At 44.2% G+C, this 19,896-nt stretch overlaps 2 protein-coding genes across 12 annotated transcripts in view; one reads left to right on the plus strand and one right to left on the minus strand.

Moving 5' to 3' along the window:
• The window catches only part of NEU2 (neuraminidase 2), a 39,892-nt gene that overhangs the window by 9,707 nt on the left and 10,289 nt on the right, over positions 1-19,896 (minus strand). For 2 of the 10 annotated variants that reach the window (XM_032990568.2, XM_032990560.2), the window contains exon 2: positions 6,715-6,785. The exons of 7 other annotated variants lie outside the window; for them this stretch is intronic. The gene's annotated coding sequence lies outside the window, so the exon portion shown is untranslated. Of the gene's footprint in view, positions 1-6,714; positions 6,786-14,834; positions 14,915-19,896 lie in introns of those variants that run through there. One more of the 10 variants, XM_032990557.2, reaches the window with a different exon arrangement.
• Positions 14,900-19,896, plus strand: part of NGEF (neuronal guanine nucleotide exchange factor) — a 41,235-nt gene continuing 36,238 nt past the window's right edge. The window contains exons 1-2 of one of the 2 annotated variants that reach the window (XM_042794995.1): positions 14,900-15,167; positions 18,584-18,698. In XM_042794995.1, the coding sequence (XP_042650929.1) occupies positions 14,900-15,167; positions 18,584-18,698 (383 nt within the window). Of the gene's footprint in view, positions 15,168-16,603; positions 17,308-18,583; positions 18,699-19,896 lie in introns of those variants that run through there. The other variant, XM_042794979.1, reaches the window with a different exon arrangement.

Consider the following 19,896-nt stretch of genomic DNA (forward strand, 5'->3'; position numbering starts at 1 on the left):
GAGCAGACTCACCTCTGACTGGCAGCTAGCCATTAGATCAAATTAGCTGTATCATAAAACCACACCCCGTGTTTATGAACCTTGACTAACTTGGCAAGTAAAGTATTGCCTTAACTTAGACACACAAGAGAAGCTTGAGTGCATTTCTATCTCACTGCTTTACCTGGAATCAAAGTCAATGTGAGGAAAAGTCCCTCCACAGACAACGGCACTGATACCCACCAGATAATAACTTTTAACAGTGACTCCTGGAGAAAACCCAGAGTCAAGTAAAACAAAAGCAATTAAGGAAGGGAGACATTGAAGAGGCTTCTAAGGCAGAGTCTGCCCGAAAGCCAGGCATGAATGATGGCTTTGTGGATTTCTTCACCTTTTTTCTGCTCTCTGGCTAACAGCAGTGTTACTCAGGTGGCATTCTGAGTCACACTCTTCACTTCTGCAGCCAGGCAATCCATAAATGCTCGTTTGTTTAATAGAAATCACCTTGCCCAGCTGCAGTTTAAAACTGGTTGTCCAACTCTTAGAGCGAGAAGTCCCAAATGTGGCTTGCTGTGGTGGCAATGGTTCCGTGCTCTGTGTTGGCAGCACGGCTGTACCTCTGGCCACCTCCCACCTCCCCTTATCCTCTCTTCCTCCCCAGGCATCAGACACGGTATCGGACACGACTGTGCAGAGGCTAACAGCCCAGAATGGCTAAGACTGCTCCCAAAACAAAGAATGCACTGCTTAGTCCTGGCGTGAGGTTCACCCAGGTTGAGCCCCGGTGCCTGTGCAGGACAACCACACAGACAACACGTGGGCACCCTGCCGTGCTTCCCCTGCACGGCCGCTGCCAGGCACGGCCAGCGCCCAGGCCTCCAGCACCGCCCTCCAGACACCGGCCCAGACCGCAGTCCCCCCTCTGCAAAAAAGCCTCCTGCCTGATAAAGCATTTCTTCCAAACAACATGTTGTGCGCTGCAACTGTTTTACAACACCATTCCTCGCTAACTATCAGAAATGGATGTCTGAGTGTAGATATGCTAGGTTTGATCCTCCCTCTTTCCTTCTGGTGTAAATCAAAGTCAGTGTCACCAGTGAAGTTTAAAATGGGTATAGGTCTGAGGAGAATCAAGTTCTTCACTTCTATTGTTCCACGCTTACTTCATTGCCCTTATATCTGATTGTTGTAATGAAAAAGCTTTTAAAAAGGTTAAAAAATGCAAATGGGGTGTGTGGGTGCATTAATAAGAGGATATAAAAATAAGGCAGAAGATAATATAACGACGGAATACTGAACAATGGAGCATTTGCATTTGGAGGACCATGTTCAATTTCGGGTGCCACCTCTTAGGAAAGATATAGCAATAGCTGCAAATGAAGGCTAAGAAAAAGAATTCAGAAGCTAATGCTTGTGAGCACTTGTGAAAAGAAATCGGTAGGAAAACAAGAGAGGTTACATTTAATCAGTGATATCTAGTCCATTAAAAATTACCAATGTATATTTCCCTTGCAAAGTGTTCAAACCTGAATCCATTGATTCCTTGCACTATTAGCAAGGCAAGCCTGGCACAGGTAATTCAGTATTTTTACATGCTATACAGAGTAGCAGCTGTCATCAGGCAGCTATAGTGAAAAGCAAGAGGTCTTCTATCGAGTCAGGCCATGCGAGAGAGCAATTACTCAGCTTTGCAAATTTTCAGTTAAAACACTGTGGGCTGCTCTCCAGACATTAGGAAATATGGTATAATGTGCAGAACGTCAATCAGACCTGGGTCTGACTGAAAGTCTGTTCTGTCAGGGGAAAAAACAACCAAGCAACCAACCACAAAACAACAAGAAAAAGCCAAAGTAATAATAATAATGAATGTAACATGCAAATGCTAATGGCAGAGCTCATTGGGAAACAGGGTTCACTGGACAAGGAAACACCCGCCATCTTCATTTAATTCCAATTCTAGTTAAGGAAACAAGCCTTTGTGCATAGTTGAAACCAGCACCTCACTATCCTTATCAGCTGTACGAGCAAGAGGTATGAGGAGCAGGAACTCTTTGGGTTCATACCATTTCACACTCCATTGACTCCAGTTAAGTTACTTTTGATTCCCATCAGGAGGAAGAAGCAAACAATCAAAGAATCATTTTGCCAGTGTTTTTCTCCCAGGAAAGAATAGCCTTTTACAACTTATTTCCTCTCCTCGTGGAAAGAATTGGGCAAAACCCCAAAATACTCACTCAACCCAAAGGACAACAACATCACCCCATAGCAGACCTGTGAGCCTTCTGACACTCTACGGTGAGTTGTGGGTTTGTCACAGGGAAGCTTCCTTATTCTGATGGATACAACATTCATAGACAGCCTGCCTATTATATACATTACATCATTTTTCCATTTACTTTGCCCATTTGGAACAGGAAAAAAATAAAAAAGAAATAGACTTTCTTTTTGTTACAAAACAAATGGCGCAATCTATGGGAAGCAAAGGAAGAGAGGTGGTGAGATTTATGTACAAAAAGGGGACTGTAGGATTTATTATATAGCAACACTGGGAAGGAGTCACTGGAGCAATTTAATGACTGGAAAATGCAATAAAACTGGAGTCCCTTGCTTTGTGTACTCTGCCAGAGCTGGGACACTCCAACAAGCCAGCCTGAAACACAAGGCTGGCTAGATTCACCCTAGAGCGACTCTTGCGACAGAGGGAAGCCCAAATTCCAGTGCATCTCTCACGCCTGTGTCCTGCTAGCTCACAGATCAGGAGTGCACAGGTCTGATGGTGACCTTGATTAATCATTACAGGAGTAATTGCTGACAGCCCTCTATGCCCAGTCCTGGACCCCAGCTGATGTAAAGGGACACTGACACTGGTGACCGTGAAGCTACGATGACTGACCCGGTATTAATCAAAGCTTTACTCAATGAGCATTTGGCCTTTCACAGAGTAGGCTGGGCACACAGCTGCATTTTAAAAGGAATGGGGTAATGTTGTGGCCAATTAAAGTATTTGGAGATGAACAAGGCACCTGGTAAATTCAGTGAACTTCAGAAAGGAAAAAAAAAAAAAAAAAATGGGAAGAGTAGCATCAACTTCAGCAGGAGATATGATTCTTTTTGTAAGAGTCATTCAAACTACAGGCCTAAAAATACTAAGTGAGCTATCCAAGGATGAGGGAAAGCTTCTCTCCTAACTATAACAGTGCACAGGTATCTACAGGAATTACAGATTTATTTGTCTTCCTTTGAAGCATTGGGCCCTGAGCTGCCCACAGAAAGGGGACGTTCAAATAACAGCAAGCAATCCCAGTGGAGAGAACAGCAAATGTAAACACAATCTGAATAAGAAATCGAAGTATTTCAAGGGTGAAAATTACAACAGGCGTTTGGATGAACAGATACAAAAAAACCTTCAAATAAAGCCAGGCAGGCTCTGCTGTATCCACCCCAGTGCCCAGGTATGTGAACACACATGAAATTAAAAAATGGCAGCCTAAAAATACTCATAAACATTTAGGTCTTTTCATCTCAAGTGGCTGTAAATAATGTAAAGCAAGAGCAGCTTCTCAGCCAGTAGGCCTTAAAAGTGTAAGCAAATACCATATACTGTTTCCACTTATTTGAGTTTGCAGATTTGAACTGAAGTTTCACCCAGTTGTTAAAGATTTATACAGGAGGTTTAACAATGCCCTGTCATTAAGACTTTGGCACAAGCAGTGCAAAGGACACTCAGGGCATGTTTGTACTAACTTATCTGGGTAAAGGGAAAGCTGTTCCTTTAAATTATGTTTGCTGTGACTCTGGAAACTGAGCAAACAAAGTCTGAGGGAAACTTCACTCTCAAGCACAACTGACAGAAGGTACGAGGACCAAAGGACAGGGATCTTCTGGAGGACATACCTGCCTCGGGATTCACAACTTAATTGCAAATCTCTAACAACCTGGGGGAGTTTAGTCCAGACTTGTTGGACATACCTCATCCCAATGGCAAATGAGAGACTGGTTCAGCCCTAGACTGTCAGGTGAGTAAAAACCTATTCTGGGGGGGATGCTGGAAGAGGAATGGTCTGAGGAAGAAACCTCAGGCCACAAACAAAGGCACAAATCCAGTGCCCAAGAGAGAAATGACTTTGCTCTACAAGCAAAGTCACACCGAGGGAGTCCTGTGCAACCCAGACAGAGCACAGCCATGGCACTGTTGAAATACTGGCTGACGGAGTGGAGAGACAGCACTGGCACAGCTTGGCAGGCATGAAAACCACCGCAGGGAGGAAGCCTAGTCAGGAGACTCAGCCTGCACAGAACAGGCATTAATGTCATCAACTAAACAGCAAACATCCCCAAAACCAACCAACCAAACTGTGTGTCTTTTTCCAGGGGTGGGTCAAGTTGTGATGTTTCCTGGCAAATGTTTATGTGTGATCTTGCTTTAAAAAAATATATAAATAAAATAAAGACAGGAAATATGAAAAACAGCCTGTTTTCCTCCTAACGCCAGGCTGATCCTTCCCCTTAGCTGATCTTTCCTTTCACCCTCAGGAGACCAACTGCCGTGTATCCAGTGTAGCTGTGAACTCTGTCCCAGCAATTATGTATATTTTTAAATGCACAAAGCAAACAGGGACTCAGATTTCATAAGAACAAGCTAGCTCTTGAGATATTAAACTATCAATGGATTCGACCGTTATAATGGAGCTGCCACTTCCAAATCTAGTTGAAAGTAGGAAATTGCACTAACATAACAAAAAAATTTTAAAATGTTCCACTGAACCTGCAAAAAGGACTAATTGGCTGACCTTCTTTTTAAGAGATGGACAGAAATTTTATTCAGGTTTGATTTTCTCCAGATTTGAATTGTAACGCTAAATCCAATCCACTTTAACACCAACAGTAAATACAGGAGTATGTGTGAAATGCCATAGTAATTGCCAGAAAAGAAGAGACCAGAGACAAAGAACACATTGTTCCAGCTGCTATCATTTGACGAGGACATTTGCAAGACAATGTAAAATGCTTTAACTATATAATTACCATTATCTGTCCCTGAGTATGTGGCCAATGCCTGAGGTTTTCACTCAAATTCTCCTTTAGGAAGTAGCTTGTTCTATGATTTCTATAGGCAATTATAATTTTTCCCACAATAGTGCCTGGAGGCAATACTTCATGTTTCCAAGCAGCACCCCATGGAAACAGCCCCATTAGATCTAAACTAAGAAAAACTGACAAGACTCAGTAAAACCTAAAACAACATAAAACCCTCAAACTCCTCCCCGCCTTCTCTTTCCTAGCCAGAATCATCTTTGAAACAGACACCTATGAAAAAGCAGGTCTAGCAGATTATTCAATCTGCAGAACTCAGACTTGGCTGTTCCAAAAAGGAGCCGTTGCTGAAACAAAGACCCCTTCTTAGGAGAAATTGTAGCCAGCTCAATTAAAACTTAGGAAGAGCAACAGGGACACTGAAGATATCTAGGCAAAATACTTGCTTTTCACTTGGGGACAGAAATGTAGGAAATACCAAATTAAAAATAACTAAAAAAGAGAGAATATCCAAGCTGCTTCACTTTTTCTTTAATTACAGTATTGTCCAGAGCTCTTTTGAACCTGTCAGGCTGTCTCATGTCATGCTCTTGTACTTACACCGAGTTCCTGCTCAAGTAACTCAGAAGATAGAAGACTATGGAAGAAATACAGGAGTATTCATAAACTATAGTATACCACTCCCAGCCTAGAGATGGGGAACTAAGACCCAGGAAAATCCCTGATGGGCTCAAGATTGCCCAGGGAACTGCAGCAGAGATGAGAAATGACATCTGGTCTCACAGGACCCTGTGCAGTGCCACAGCTGTAAGATTCACCACCCTCATCCCAGCCTTCCTCTTTCTGTGCTTAAAATCTGGGGATGAAGAGGAGGGTAAAAGCTTCTGTTAGAAGGAAAGATCTGACGGGGAAAGGTTTGCCAATCTTTCACAGCGCTTGGGTAAAGTGAGCTACAGAGTTACGTTGAAGGAGACCACATCACTTGTTTGACAAAAAAATGGAGACTTACTGTGGATGCACATGCAGCCAGCAAGCACTGCACGTGTTCCCGTTTTTCTACAGCTCAAATCTGTCTCAGGCTGTAGCTGGCAAACTCGAGGCAAGTAGTGGGGGGCTTCTGGATGTGACTGCCTAAGCCCTGAGCTAGTAGCCCAGTACTAGCACAGAAGAGACTGCTCTGCATTGGGGGCTGCAGTCCTGCAAGCTTCCCTTCCTGCCAGGGTCCTCCCCGGGGGCTAAAAAGAGCCCTTCTGGAGGGGACGTTTGCATGACTGATGCTGTTTGCTGAACAGTTTCCCGAGTTGTCAATCAAGTATTTTTCCTGAGTTACTAAAGGCACGTGCAATCAGAGTAACAGGCTATAATAGTATCAGCTTATGTCAGGTTTGAAATTAGATTAAATTAGCTTGATGCTGTTGACAAGGACAGCCTGGCACAGCAGCACTCCAAACCTGCCTGGCATTTCAAACCAGTAGAAACCAGTCTAACAGGTCTCTGATATCTAACTGAATTCTGGCTCCCTTGCAGCTACAAATTTGCAAGCAGATTCACTAAACAGGCTACTCCTTGGACCCTCCACCCAATAACCACTGAGGGAGGAAAAACTGAGAGCTCTACTATTCCTTGATCAACAAAATCAGCCACCCTCTTTCCCTGCTTCTGCATGGAAGCTTTCAAATAAAAATCTCTTTGAGTTCTTACCTCTCTGCAGTTCAAATAACCACCCATGCTCATTTCTTCCATAACAAGTGTCTCATAGGCAGCCAGCAAATCTAGAAATAGAAGTGGATGTCACTGTATTTTTCCCCAAGAGCAGCACAGGTGTTGTCTGCCCTAGGGACACTGGGCCTGTCTGCTTACTAATGAGTCTGTCTTGAAAAGCTTCAACAAGACATCTGCTAACCTCCTCTTCTAAGTATCCTGGCGTTACTAAACCCCTCTGCTTTCAACAAGGCACTATGCCTAGGATATTATTTCTCATACTGTGTTCTTGACTAAACCATTTCACTGCAGACTAAATTTTCTATATCCGAGTCCTTTCATTTTTTAAGTGTAGGCTTTATGTTGCATATTCTCTCCGTGGCTAGAAGGCTCCACATGGTCTGAACAGAAGAGAACAAACAAAAAGGAGCAAGGACTCACAACTCCCTGTAAAACAGGAGAGATCACCAGGCAGACTGCTGAGGGCCTTCTTGTGAACTTGCGTAGCACATTGGTATCCTACACTTTGAGGCCATGTCCTGTGATTTGCACCTAACCCTGATTGTTGTGTACTCCTCCCAGCCTAGGAGATGCAGTGATTTGATTTTTAATTATTCGCTTATCTTCCAGGCATTAGCCTGGAAAACCTCGTGAGTTTTAGACCACAGCTACTTAGCAACAATTTCACTAGTGTTTTCTAAGCAAACATAAGGAATGGGATGGCATCAGAAGCAACAACATTTCATAATCAGGAGTAAGAAGGAAAGGGGGCTTCCTCTAGAGGCAGGAGTTCATGTTAGTATATATGTGAGTGATGTCAGAGGAACAGGATGAGTTTTATTGTTGTGGTTTAGGCCTGATTGGCACTCAACCCAGGACATTTATACATTTTACTTCTCAGGACTCTCTCAAAATCTTCAAGCAAAGATGTCCTTTCACCACTGCATGTGCACTAATTTAATGAAAGGAATAAAAATAAGGTCAGTTTTTCATTTAATTAGTTTTAAGAGCTTACAATGAAAACCAGAAGAGCTTGCAGATTTCCTCTTCTGCTCTTCTGTATGCTTTAAAAATTAGGTTGACTCCCCCTACACAGCTGGAGAGCAGGTGGGTGTTTATATATGCATATATATGTGTACATATACACATATGTAAAATAGCTCCAGAGGGGGAATTCTTCAACATCTTAGCTATAGCCCATAGTTATGTCTACTACACAAGACGCAGGGGATGAAGCATGGAATGCAATGGGATAGGGCTGGACCACTCCGAGATGCACAGACTGAGCAGAGATAACAGTTACTAGTGGCATACAAGAAAGCACATCTTTTTAACAATTGTATTTGAATCGTAAAGAATCCGTAAACAGTCAAAAAGATAAATCATGCTGGCAGCATAAAAATATGCAGTTACTTAGTGTTATTCATTAATTATATATTGATATATATTAGTTAATTAACCCAAAGTAGCTGCTATAAATACTCCACATTTCATGCAGATGGAATTGTGTGAAGGCATGTATCCTTTTCTGTTATGTGTAAGTAACCATTTATAGGACACACTCATTTTGTGTCTATGTTTACACATGTATGCTTACCTCTACCCATAGAAGGACCCACAATGCCAGACTTAATTCTGGAAACATTTTTAGCTCTAGCTAGGCCATTTGAGTAATTTTTAGGCATTTCACATGTACAGGTTTCTTTCTCCAAGCCCCATTCACTTGGTCTCATGGTGTCTCCAAAGCACATGGTTTTGGAGGCTATTTTAAACAAATCCAATGTATTTATTTTTAGTCTCTGAAGTGTTTCTAAAACAGGTTCTCTGTAACATATGTGCAAGACATAAAGGCTTTATTGTCACAAGCATGTAATGAACTGCGTAATTCTCTCTTGATTTTGCTTGCTATAAATAAGGTAACATCACTAAATCATGGCAATAAAACCATTATTACCTTTCTAACCTGAAAGACTATCTCAAAATTGGAGAGGTTGTAGTTTGCTTCTGTTAGGACTGGTGACAGAATTCAATCTTATTTACAAAATAAGTACAAAATGCTTGTTCTCTGGAAACATGTGTGTGTGTGTGTGTGTGTGTGTGTGTGAAACAATCTGATATTCTTTCAGCCAGCTCCAAACATACTGTCTACTTTTCTCTGGCTTCTACTGTGAACCTCTCTGGCCTGTGTCTCACTTTCTGGTTGATCCGTCCTCATGCTCCTCCTGGTTTCTCCACGCCTGTGTGTTAATCAAACAATACCTTGGCCTTGCACCTAAATAGTTCAAATTCCTTTGTGAAATGTCATGTATCTTTGCTTTGGACAGGGGCATGTGCTTAACTGTCTCCTGCCACCGTCTATAAGAAAGGGTCAGGACTGGTAGCAGTTCCAGTGAGGGTCATCTCAACCACTAATAATGAAGACATATATATACATACAGTCAGGCAGCTCAGGGCCCTGAGGTCTTTAGGTTAAGGTGTTACCATGCCCAGCTGCCTGGGCACCCTTCTGCTGGAAGTTAGTGCCCCTGGAGCAGGGGTGGCTCAACAGGACACATGAGAGTGCCTCACTTATACCGGCTTAAAGTCTGTGCATTAGCTTAGACCACTGATGAGGCTAAATGAATTCACAGCTACATCTGCTGAGAGCTAAATCTGCCAGAGCCTAGGGCTGAGTCTGTGGGTGTTACTATTCCCCTGACTCAGACAGAAATATCTCCTGATGCAAATGCAGGCCTGAGCCTGTGTGGAGCCCCAGTGCCTTCAGCAGGGCCCACCCGCGCGTGGCACTCCTTAAGGGATTGGCACCCACATGAGCAAGAACGGCAGCTGATGAGTAAGGCCTGCTGCTGGATTTTGGACTGTACCCCATCCCAACAGAGCTGTGTTCACCTCATTATGATGCAGAGTGAAATAGTTTAGAGATGACATTCCACTCCACTTAAGTCCGAGAAAGAGGTGTGTGGGGGGAAATCAATGCCTAATACATGAGCAGGGATGTAATTCAGAACTGATGGCAGTGAGAGGCAGAGGTTTGTTTTCAGTTTGCACAAGAGTTTCAAAATAATTATGTTAGAAAGGACCTAATAAGATGCAGCAAAATCGGCGTTTGCATGTACATTCGGATTGTATTTAAAGATGAAATGTTAAAGAAGCCATGTTAACTATGAGGGCTTGAAGACAAAATATTGTCTTAAAAGAGGTCTATCTGGTTCATCAAATGTACATGAAAGGTGCACCCCTACATTCATTGTGCAAAACCTTCCAGATGAAACACTAACAGAGCTCATATTTAAAATCACTTCAACACATAAAAAGGAAGAAAAGATTATATGACCTGCCTTTCTATAGCATAAAACCCTACAGCCAAGACAGTAATTTCTGCATTGAGCCCCAAAACTTTTTGTTGAGTTATACATAATTTAAAGGGGGCGTCCAGTCATGGATGGATTTAAGGTGATGGCAAAACTAACACACCAGTGTAGGGGTTCATTGCCCTCTGTGCTGAAAGCACCTGCCTGCCTTCTGGTGGAACACAATCCTTGGGTATTTTGTGTGGCCACTCAGGCACAGCAAAACTGGTATCTTGTTCCTGGTGGCGGCAGGGAAATGTTACGCTGCTATCAGACAAGGTCAATTCATCTTCTGTGACTGTATGACCCTATATAGAGCAACCATACAGTCGAGTTGTAGTCACGCCTGTTATTTCCTTGAGTTGCGCAGCTGGAGATTTCAGCCTGTGTCTAGTATTAATTAAGCAATCTTCATTACCCTTCCAGACTAGGCAAGAGCATTGTAAACATTGCAAACATCGGCAAATTGAGCATTTTTCATTTAAAAATCATTAAGCATTCTTTAAGTATATACTTTCTTACTAGAGCACTTAACACTTTTCAGTCAGGCAATACACTTCCCCCTTTTAAAGGGGAATTAGGAAGTTAATGAAGCACAGGATCCACCAGCAAGCAGAGCCACTAGTCTCGTCCTACTGCACCCCTTCTACAGCAAGGAACGCTGAGTGCAGAGAGCCAGCCAAGCCCCACGGAAACGATTGCCTCATGGTGATGGAAGGGAGCGTGCGGAAGAAATCCTCCCAGAGACAGAGGCTATCAGCTCAGGGCCAGCACCAGGGATAACAAAATAGCCCAAATTACCAGGGGCAGAAAAGCAGCCACCATCCAGCCATCTGCCCTGTTGTGCTGGAGCCCTGGAAAACTGCTGCTGAGAGAGGGGTCAGGGCGTGTGGAGCAGCAGGTTGGGTGGGGAAAGGAGGTGGCTCTTCCCAGCAGCTGAGGCACTGCTTGCACCCCTCCCGATTCAGCAACAGCTGAGACAGCCGGCCTGACTTTCTGGGGCTGCCAGCCCCCAGCAGCTCCCTCTGCTACCAGTGCCCACCGGGGCTGCCACCAGCGCCAGACCACACAGTCTGCACCGACCGCGGCTTGTGCAGCTGCGCCCGCCTGGCTTGTGGCGGGATGAGCAGAAAGGGAGAGATGATCAGCCGGCACTAGAATATGCCTCCTGCTCCAGACTCCTCGATCAAACTCTGCCAGGCTACGCTCATTTGAAATACCTGCAGGTCTGCACAGCCGCACTCTCCGCTTTCAGGCTGTAGCTTCTGCTCCTAAAAACGTTCTTATCTTTGATTAGCTCTAATTGATTAAAAGGAGCTGCCCCTTAGATATCCTCCAAATCCCTGTCAGCCCACTCTCTTTGTACAGTAGGGACCAGCAGCTAGTCGTTAGCATCCTCAGCCAGACCGTGCCTTGCAAACACAGCCAGGCCCGCCCTCCCAGAAGCAGCAGCGTTCCCCATTTCCCACACACATCCACGTGTCCAGGTCCACACTGCTCTAGGATTCTCAGTCCTTTTTACAATTTTTATTAGCATTTTACCTAGTGGCCGCAAGTTCAACTGCTCTTGTACAACTTCATGGCAATTGCTGGTAAATGCCATTTTTTTATATTGGCAAGTAAAATTTCTATACAGTCAAATTCCTGGAGGCTGAATGATATGTGAGTCAAAATGCATATCTCTAGTGTTGCTGTATGTGCATCACTTACTGGCTTTACTGTTGTCATCTTTCGCTTTTTCCCTACAGACTGCTACTTTTGTCTTCTTGAGCTATGGGGAAGTATATTTGCCTGCAAAGCACGTTCAGGTAGGTGGTGAGGCTTCAGCAAGACATGTGATCTCAAGATGGCATGTGAATATATTGGGATGGGTTCCTCCTGACGCAAGACCTGACACCCACCTACCTGTGACTATCAGAGGTGAATACCTTCTTCAGAAATGCACTACAAACACTCAGACAGGGATAGTTATGGTCCACACCTGCTTGAATCATTCTGTCAGTGAACAGTTTGACTGCTATCAAATGATGTAATACTAAATTTGAATGTATCCTTCCCTATTTAAGACACCTAAAGCAACTGCAATAGCCAGGACTATTTGATTGGCATATCAGTAAATGGTTTCTCAGTAATTTCTTAGCGTATCAGTTCTGAAATTGGAAGCATTGCCTTCAGAAATACATTCTGTTCTCGAACTCTTCATTGAAGAAAGTAAAAAAAATACATACTGTGTATAGCCTCCACAGTAAACAAGTGCCCCCTCACTCCTGCCTCTCCTAGAAAACACGGAAGTCTTTCTCTCATCCACTGCTATATTCACTTCTGGTTCAAATAACTTGTTTGTTAGGGACTGTTTGGTAGCCTGACAGCAAGCTCACTGTTCAGCATGTACACCCTACATTCCTCTGAAGGACCAAAACAAGTGTATCTGGCAAAGATAACTACACTGGCTTGACAGGGCTACTGAACACAGTTATGTCTTTGGGCAACCCAGCTGAGTGAGTTTCCCTAAGCCATGCAGAAGGCTCCTTCTCTACCAAGTATTCTTGTAAAACAACAGCACTCATGTACTTTCATATTCACCAGTTATGTGAAAGAGGAAACAAGTCTTCTCCATGCATCCATGCGCTCCCCCCCTCCCACACGCACCCACCTATTTGCCTAATGATTCTGTTGGAGATTTACATGGTTTTGAAATTACTCCTGGCTGGTCAGCATCTCCTGTGAAAACTTTAACTCATTTTTCTAGAAAAAAAACAGCAGCTATTTGCTAAGCATTGCAAACTATGTCAGCGTTGCAAAAGCCACAAAAGAGAGAGGTTGCTGCCCCAGATTGAGTAACGTGGACAAGAAGTGGCCACCTGAAGCACATAGGAGCTTTGGTATAGAGGAAATTGATACAGGTTCATCTTCTTGAATGTCAAGTCATAAAACAGTTTATAGAAAATAAATAAATAAAAAATAAGTGATTGTTAGAGTTCAGGGTTAGGAAGGGTTATAGGTGTTAATATTAATTGTGGTCCAGTTAACAGAAATGCTTCCATCATGGTTGCAGGGATAAAGACTTTGGGGCTTTAGTCTTGGGACAGCAAGAAAGGCACAGGAAAAGAAATAGCTGCTTCTTTCTTTTCAAGCTGTCTCCAACAGCAGCTGCTTTTATTTCACTGTCCCACTGAGCCACAGAAACAGAAACAGACTTAGTGAATCTCTATACATCAGGGTAATTTACAAACCAAACTTAACACCACAACCAACAAATGGGTCCTTCATACACTTCCAGTAACACTGGAAACAGTCCCAGAGCAACCACCAGTTCCAAACAGTCCAAAAGTCTTGGCAGAATTGAAGTCAGGATCCAAATTTAGCAGCTGTGAGCTGCATGCTGTGGTTCAGGTTATGAAAGGAGAAAGCAGACTTTCTCATCCATAGAGCCAGGAAGCAGAACGACTCAGGTACAGCTCATGATTTCAGGTAGTGACCCTCCCTTCAGAAGGATAAAACGCAGGGACCTCAAAAATTTTGGAAAGCAGAGGATTCACAGATGATGTCCCAACTGTCCCTGATGTCCCAGGGTCAGCTGGAGTGACCCTGGGGGCAAGCAAGAAAAAGGTTTGTGGCACACATGGATTCAGAGATTGCAGAAGACCCAGAACAAAAATTGAGAGACTTACCTTCTAGAGTATCTTGTATATTTGATATACTGTAATGTAACAAACCAGTGATATGTATAACTTCTCAAAACAGCATCTAATGACTAATCCATAGCACTATTTTATGCCCTTCTCTCAGTGAACTGTCAATTTTATATTCACATTTCCTATACCGCATTTCTTTCTACTATTCATGATAACCCCATCAGTCACAAAATCACATTATGTACTTAGAAAGGCTTTGACAGCTGTGAAAATTCAACAAGACCAAGCCAGCAATGAACATTTAAGTAATCAGTTTGCATTTTTACCCAGTCTTGCAAAGTCTGAAAGATCAGCTGCTGTTTTGCTGTTGTGGTGATCTGCCTCCTAAAAGTGCTTGGGGTTACTGGCACAGTCCGTACACCGACACACAGAGGAGCGGGACCCCTGTGCTGATGTCCCCGTGTCACTGGGGGGGTACATTGGCACTTGAGGGCAATTCTGGGAAACAAAGTCTCTGCACTCTCCACTGCTACATAATCTTGTCTCTTCTACCTTCAATCCTCACCAGTTATGGATTTTTCTTCACTTACCCGCACTGCGGGAATGAGTGTTGTTAATGAGTGTTAGAAGGCACCCAGCCCTGTAAAAGGCATTAATTCTTATATTACAGAGAGAAGTACAGAGATAATAGGCAGATTAACAGAGCTTTCTCTTCAGCTTCTACTTTCTATTCCACAAAATTTTCACCTGCAAAAACAAGGTCATGGCCATTATCTGTATCCACTGTAAATCAACTAGTAATTTGCTGCTCACCAGTGACAAAAGGGAGTGGTCATCAAATGAGCAAATACGACATTTTTCCAGTAACATCTGTAGCACTACAATGTGTCATGGCAGCACAGCCTTGAGCACATCAAAGCAACGTTCAGGACATTAGAACAAGGCTTGTAAGGTGATGATCTCAGAATGATCTCAGACAAAAAAATCCTGGAAGGTCCCTGTTACCCGAAACCGATGATGCACTACAGCCTCTGAACTAACCAGAACTTTGCCCTCTCTTTTCCTATTTTGTTGTGTTTTGTTTGTCCATCTCCAGCTCTAACTCAGATAAAGCTGATGGAGATGTGGAGGCTACCTGTCTCCTGCTGCTCTGCTGCTGATCCATCGTCTCAGTTGCCATAGAGACAAGATCTGGAAGCCATGGATGGGCAGGGGAGAGATGCTGCCCACAGGCCCTCCGCCCGAGGGCTCCGGCAGGGCCTTCCTCAGCAGGTACTGACAGAGTCAGGTTCAGTCTCTGAAAGTGAGGAAGAGTCAGAAGGTGCTAACCCACTGACCCACGAGAGCGATTCACACACACATTACATTGCCATTCAAAGAAATTCCAGGTACTACCGGTCCATGAGGCTGCCAAACAGAGAGAGAAGAAAGACTTCGAGAGAGGCAGTGCACATGGGGCATGCGACAGGTGAGTACTGACCCAAACAGCATTGATTCCTTTTCCAGTCAGATTAGGAACTATAGGAACTGATGAGATTGGAAAAGGGACAGGGAAGGTAGAAAGCAGCTCAGCGGTCAGCACATTACAGAACATCCCTGCCCTATGGCACAGCTGGCAGAGGGCTGCCATCCCTCTTTGCTCAGACTGGAAATGCAAAATGGTTGGATGTTTAAACATGCTTCGTGGCAGAGAATCTAAAGGAATGTGGGACTCTGCTCTGCCACCGCTCTGCTCTCCAAGAGAAAAATAATTTCAACAGGGAAAGACGTGAAGCTGTCAACAAAGGAGGAACTTCTTTAGCATACAGAAAGGATATATTCAAAAGTAGTGAGATCTGTGCAAGCATGGCAAGCTGAGCGGCATATAGAGGAAACAGCAAAAGCAGAGCAGTATGTTTAGGGACCAAGCCTATGGAAATTGTAATGGATCATTATGCGAGGGGAGCAAGACTGAAAATGCAGTTGCTGCCACCTTGCACTGAAGACAGCTGTAAGAATCACCTTAGCTCCCTTTGAACTAGGAGGCTGAAATAACAGGAACACCATCCAGAACATACATGCACTCAGCCATGGCTTCAGTAGAACTGGAATGCGTTGGCTTTCTCTGAGTATGAACAAGTAAAGAGCATGACTGCAAGGCCAGGCTTTCACTGAGCTGGCACCTTGTCTGAGCAGCTGTCTGTGAAAGAAATGAGAGAAAGATATGAGGAGCTGAAGAGAGAGCCAGGAAAAGAGCTGTTGCAACATACTCAGAAGCACTGGAAACGGGGCTGCAAGAAAAAACTGGAAGTAGTTTTAATCAAAATGGTAAATGAGAGACCTGGATCTGTGGACACAGAACATGTCCTTTGCTTCATCTCCCAGCTGTTCAGAGCAACTGAATTTTGTAACTCCTTGTGAATAAAAGGAATCGCAGCAAAGACACCCATCCTACTTTCAGACTACAATCTAACAGAAACAGTGAACTGGACTCTGAATTTCAGCTAGATGCATGAGTCAAAATGATACATACACCACCACTCCTGCTGTTTCAGTGCTATGCAAGCCACTGGAAGCTATTGCTTTGTTAGGCAGTAGTGAAGCACACCGCCTCAGCCCCTGAAAGCAGACCAAGGTCTCTAAGAAAACAAAGAGCAGACATCCTCCACCCCAAAATAAAGAAGGTCTGGGAAATGTCCCCAAGAAAATAGGTGTCTCCTGCCTGCCTCGCCAAGGCAGCCACCCCATTTCAGCAGTATAAAGGCCCATTCAACCCTGTGGCATGGCCAGAAGGAAAGCTCCCTCCCTTCTCCAAGTTTCCAAGCAGACAGCAGCAGAGCAAAGAGCTCCTGTTTAATATTCTGCTACTGTTGCAATGAGGTTTGTGGATCAACTGAGCGTTGTCTCTGCCAGAGCAGAGCTGCTCTCCAGGCTGCCAGTGCAGCAGCAAGGCCAGAGCGGAGCCGTCCCCTGAGCGCCTTCCCAGAGCGCTGCTGCAGAGCGAGCACAGAGGAGACTCGCCCTCTCTCCTGCTCCCCGGCTGCTGCTGAGGTGGGCCTCTCCCCTGCTACCTGCTGGGGCCACTGCGGCAGGACCAGCACGGAAGGACGCACCTTCTTCCTACATCTGCAGCGTCACGGCACCGGGACCACGGCGCGGGAGGGCATCCCTCCTGTCTAGCCAGTGTCTTTGAGGAAGGACAAGCTAAAAGAAGGGCTTCTCTCTCAGAAGCTCGTTAGAGCATCCACAGAAGCTGACGCGCGCTTCTCTCCCACACCCCCCTCTCTGTGTTACCCACTGCTGAAGCAGGATCTGTTCCAAACAGCGCTTTTTCTTCCATATCTGCAATTGTTCAGCAGGACACACTGGGAACGTTTCTTTTCTCCAGTCTGTACAGCAAGACCTGGGCTAGGAGCAATAGCTCTTTCTCCAGTATGACTGTAGCAAGTCCAGCTCAGAGCTACGGCTTTTAAATTCAGCTAGGATTGTGTAAGCAGCTCTTCTACCCTCTCCCTCTACTCCACTGATTCCATCCCCTCTACCCGAAAACTGGACTCTTACACCAGCCTCATTTGTAGCAGGAACTTCTTCTGACAGCATTTGCTGACGTGCATGGAAGCAAGGGATGGGTGAGCTCTTTTATCTTGCCTTCAAACCCATTTGAACAGCAGCTATCCAAGAGTATGACTCAAGCTCAAATGTTAACCTGTTCTCATTTTTCTTAGGGAATGACTGGGGGTGAGGACAGGGTAAGGGAAGAAGAAAGGAAGAGAGGGAAGGATACAGGGGAAAATACAGAGTAGGATACAAAGCAGGAAAAATAAAGACTCGAGAAATAAGAACATGAAAAATAATGTAAAAGAATGTAGATCCGGTAGAGAGGAAGGCTTTTATATAGGCACCCTTTGCATTAGCCTAGCTTTGACTTAGAGCCTAGGAGCTGTAAAACATAATAGATACTTTCCTTTAACTGGAAAAAGAGTTTGTCTTTTTAAACAATCTCCTCTGACAGAAGGATAAAATGTTTAAAGTATTCAAAAGGCAAAGAGAATTACTAAAACTAGCATTCCTTTAGCCTTTGGCACTGTTTTAGGGAGTTTTAAAATTCTGGATTTCACCCTTTCCCTCTGAAAATCTGTAGCATTGATTAAAAGGGTGTGTCAGAAACTGGCTTCAGTCAGAGCATTGACCTGTCTGTGCTGTCAGCAGTTGGAAATGCAAACAGAATTATGACTGAGACCAAAGTATTTCTAATAAAAAACAAGGCCATTTATCAACAGGCCTCAAACAACAGGAGGTTTCATTTGAAAAGTGAGATGCATCCTCTCCTGCCAAGTACTGCAGTAGTAAGCCACGGACTTAATACAACTTTGGCTCCCTGTGAAAGGATCAGAGGTTCATCTGAGGGAAATTGGAGAAGCAATTAAAAGTAAAGCTCCTGTCTCACCCAAATCTAGCCTTGATTTATCCAGTAAACTGAACATCTACTGTGTGCCTGAGAGCAGAGCAGTAATGAAGCCCTGACTTGGGAAACCAAATATTGGCATGCTCAGGCACACACAGCTAAACCTTTTCTGCTTAAAGAATTGCACTGAAAATCACTCATGTTGGGACCCAGTTTTCAGTGGTGAAAGTGCTATTTGCATACATATGGACTGATATTGTATATCTACCTTCACCTTTTCTCAGTTGCATTTGCAGCTGTGAGAAAGGCTGTACAATCTTGCACTATGCAAGCTGATGACACTTCACTTTTGTTTGAAAATCCAAGCTAAAATGTATCCGTCTTTGAGTCATCTTCCTGTTGCCTTTGGTGTAAGCAAACCACTACCTACAATAAAAGTAAAGATGACCCTTAAGAAAGCGACCGTTTTAACACCCTCTTGGCTTTCTCGTATGTCACAGGTTCCCTCAGAAACAACGAGCCCATCAAAGAGCCTCTGAATGCTTTATCTCGTCAGGGATCGCCATCTCCAGTAAACTCTGATAAGACAACAGTAAACGAACTATGGATCCAAAGGTAAGGGATTGCACACACAGGGTGTTAAGCGGGCCTGTGCTGAAGAATACAGTCAGTGTGGTGTCAGAACAAGTGCCTACACCAAAGGCAACAGGAACACTGCTTGTTTTGGGAAGGACGGCTGGACTAAGCTATAGCTCTGATCCGTGCCTTCTCACCTTGACTTGTAGTGCTGTTCTCAGTCTTAATGATATATATCGTTTAGTACTAGCATTGGGGTATAAAGGGTCTTGTCAGCATAAGTCTGGAGAAGACAGTGAAGGAGAAGGGGGAAGAAGACAACGATGGGGAGGACTGAAAAAAGGGGAAGGTGATCCAGGATCACCCAGCGGTGTAAGCAAAGAGGGCAGACTGCCTTGAGCAGCTTGTTGAGAGAAGAAGGAGAGCCTGCAGGCATTTCCTTGTGGAACATCCCAACATAAGGGTGATCCCATTCTCAGCCTTCCCAGAGGGCTCTCCTGAAGCCTGTTATGCAACCTCACATGGAAAACAGGATTTTATAGCTGAAGAAGTAACTACAAAGATGCTTTCTAAAGTATTCTGACCTTCTGTTTGCTGTTTACTTTGAAGAACTGATAGGCACCAGAGGCTTTCAGTGGGGTTGACCTTTTTGGCTTAGATCCCTCAATGACCTAGGTCCAGCAAAAGGCCCTGATTCCACAGCCCATAAACGTACATACATGCCATAAATTTACTCTCATCCATGCTCTCATGCCACTGCAGCCAGGCAGAGAGAGGAGCAGCTACCTTGCCTTATGTTTTCTAATATATGAGTGAGGTATTCTCCCAAACTCCCTCTCCAGTTCCTCATCTCCTGTGTGTATAACTATGAGATAGTCCCTACTTGTGCTGTAGAAGATCAAGCTGAAAGTGCTAAACACTTGCCCTCTAAAGGGGCATGCATTATACTGCACTGCATGGTCCTAATTACTGCACCCAGCTGTGTTGGTGTAATGCCTAGTGCCTTTCCAGGCACCTTTCCTTACAGAGGGGACTCCAGTAAAAAAAATTTAGCCAAACTGTCAAGTTGGATTTGAATAAATTAATTGCCCTGGCTAAAATTGATTGCCCTTTGGCATTAAAATGAGCATATGAAACTAGACAGTTATGGTCTGCTGCAATGTCAAGCCCATCTGTCTTCCTCTCCTTGTGACATAATCGCCGCTGTCAGTCTGACATTCTGACACTGCCACTTAGG

The sequence above is a fragment of the Tyto alba genome, unplaced genomic scaffold, assembly GCF_018691265.1.
Source record: "Tyto alba isolate M040663 unplaced genomic scaffold, T.alba_DEE_v4.0 Super-Scaffold_10, whole genome shotgun sequence".
Lineage (NCBI taxonomy): Eukaryota > Metazoa > Chordata > Aves > Strigiformes > Tytonidae > Tyto > Tyto alba.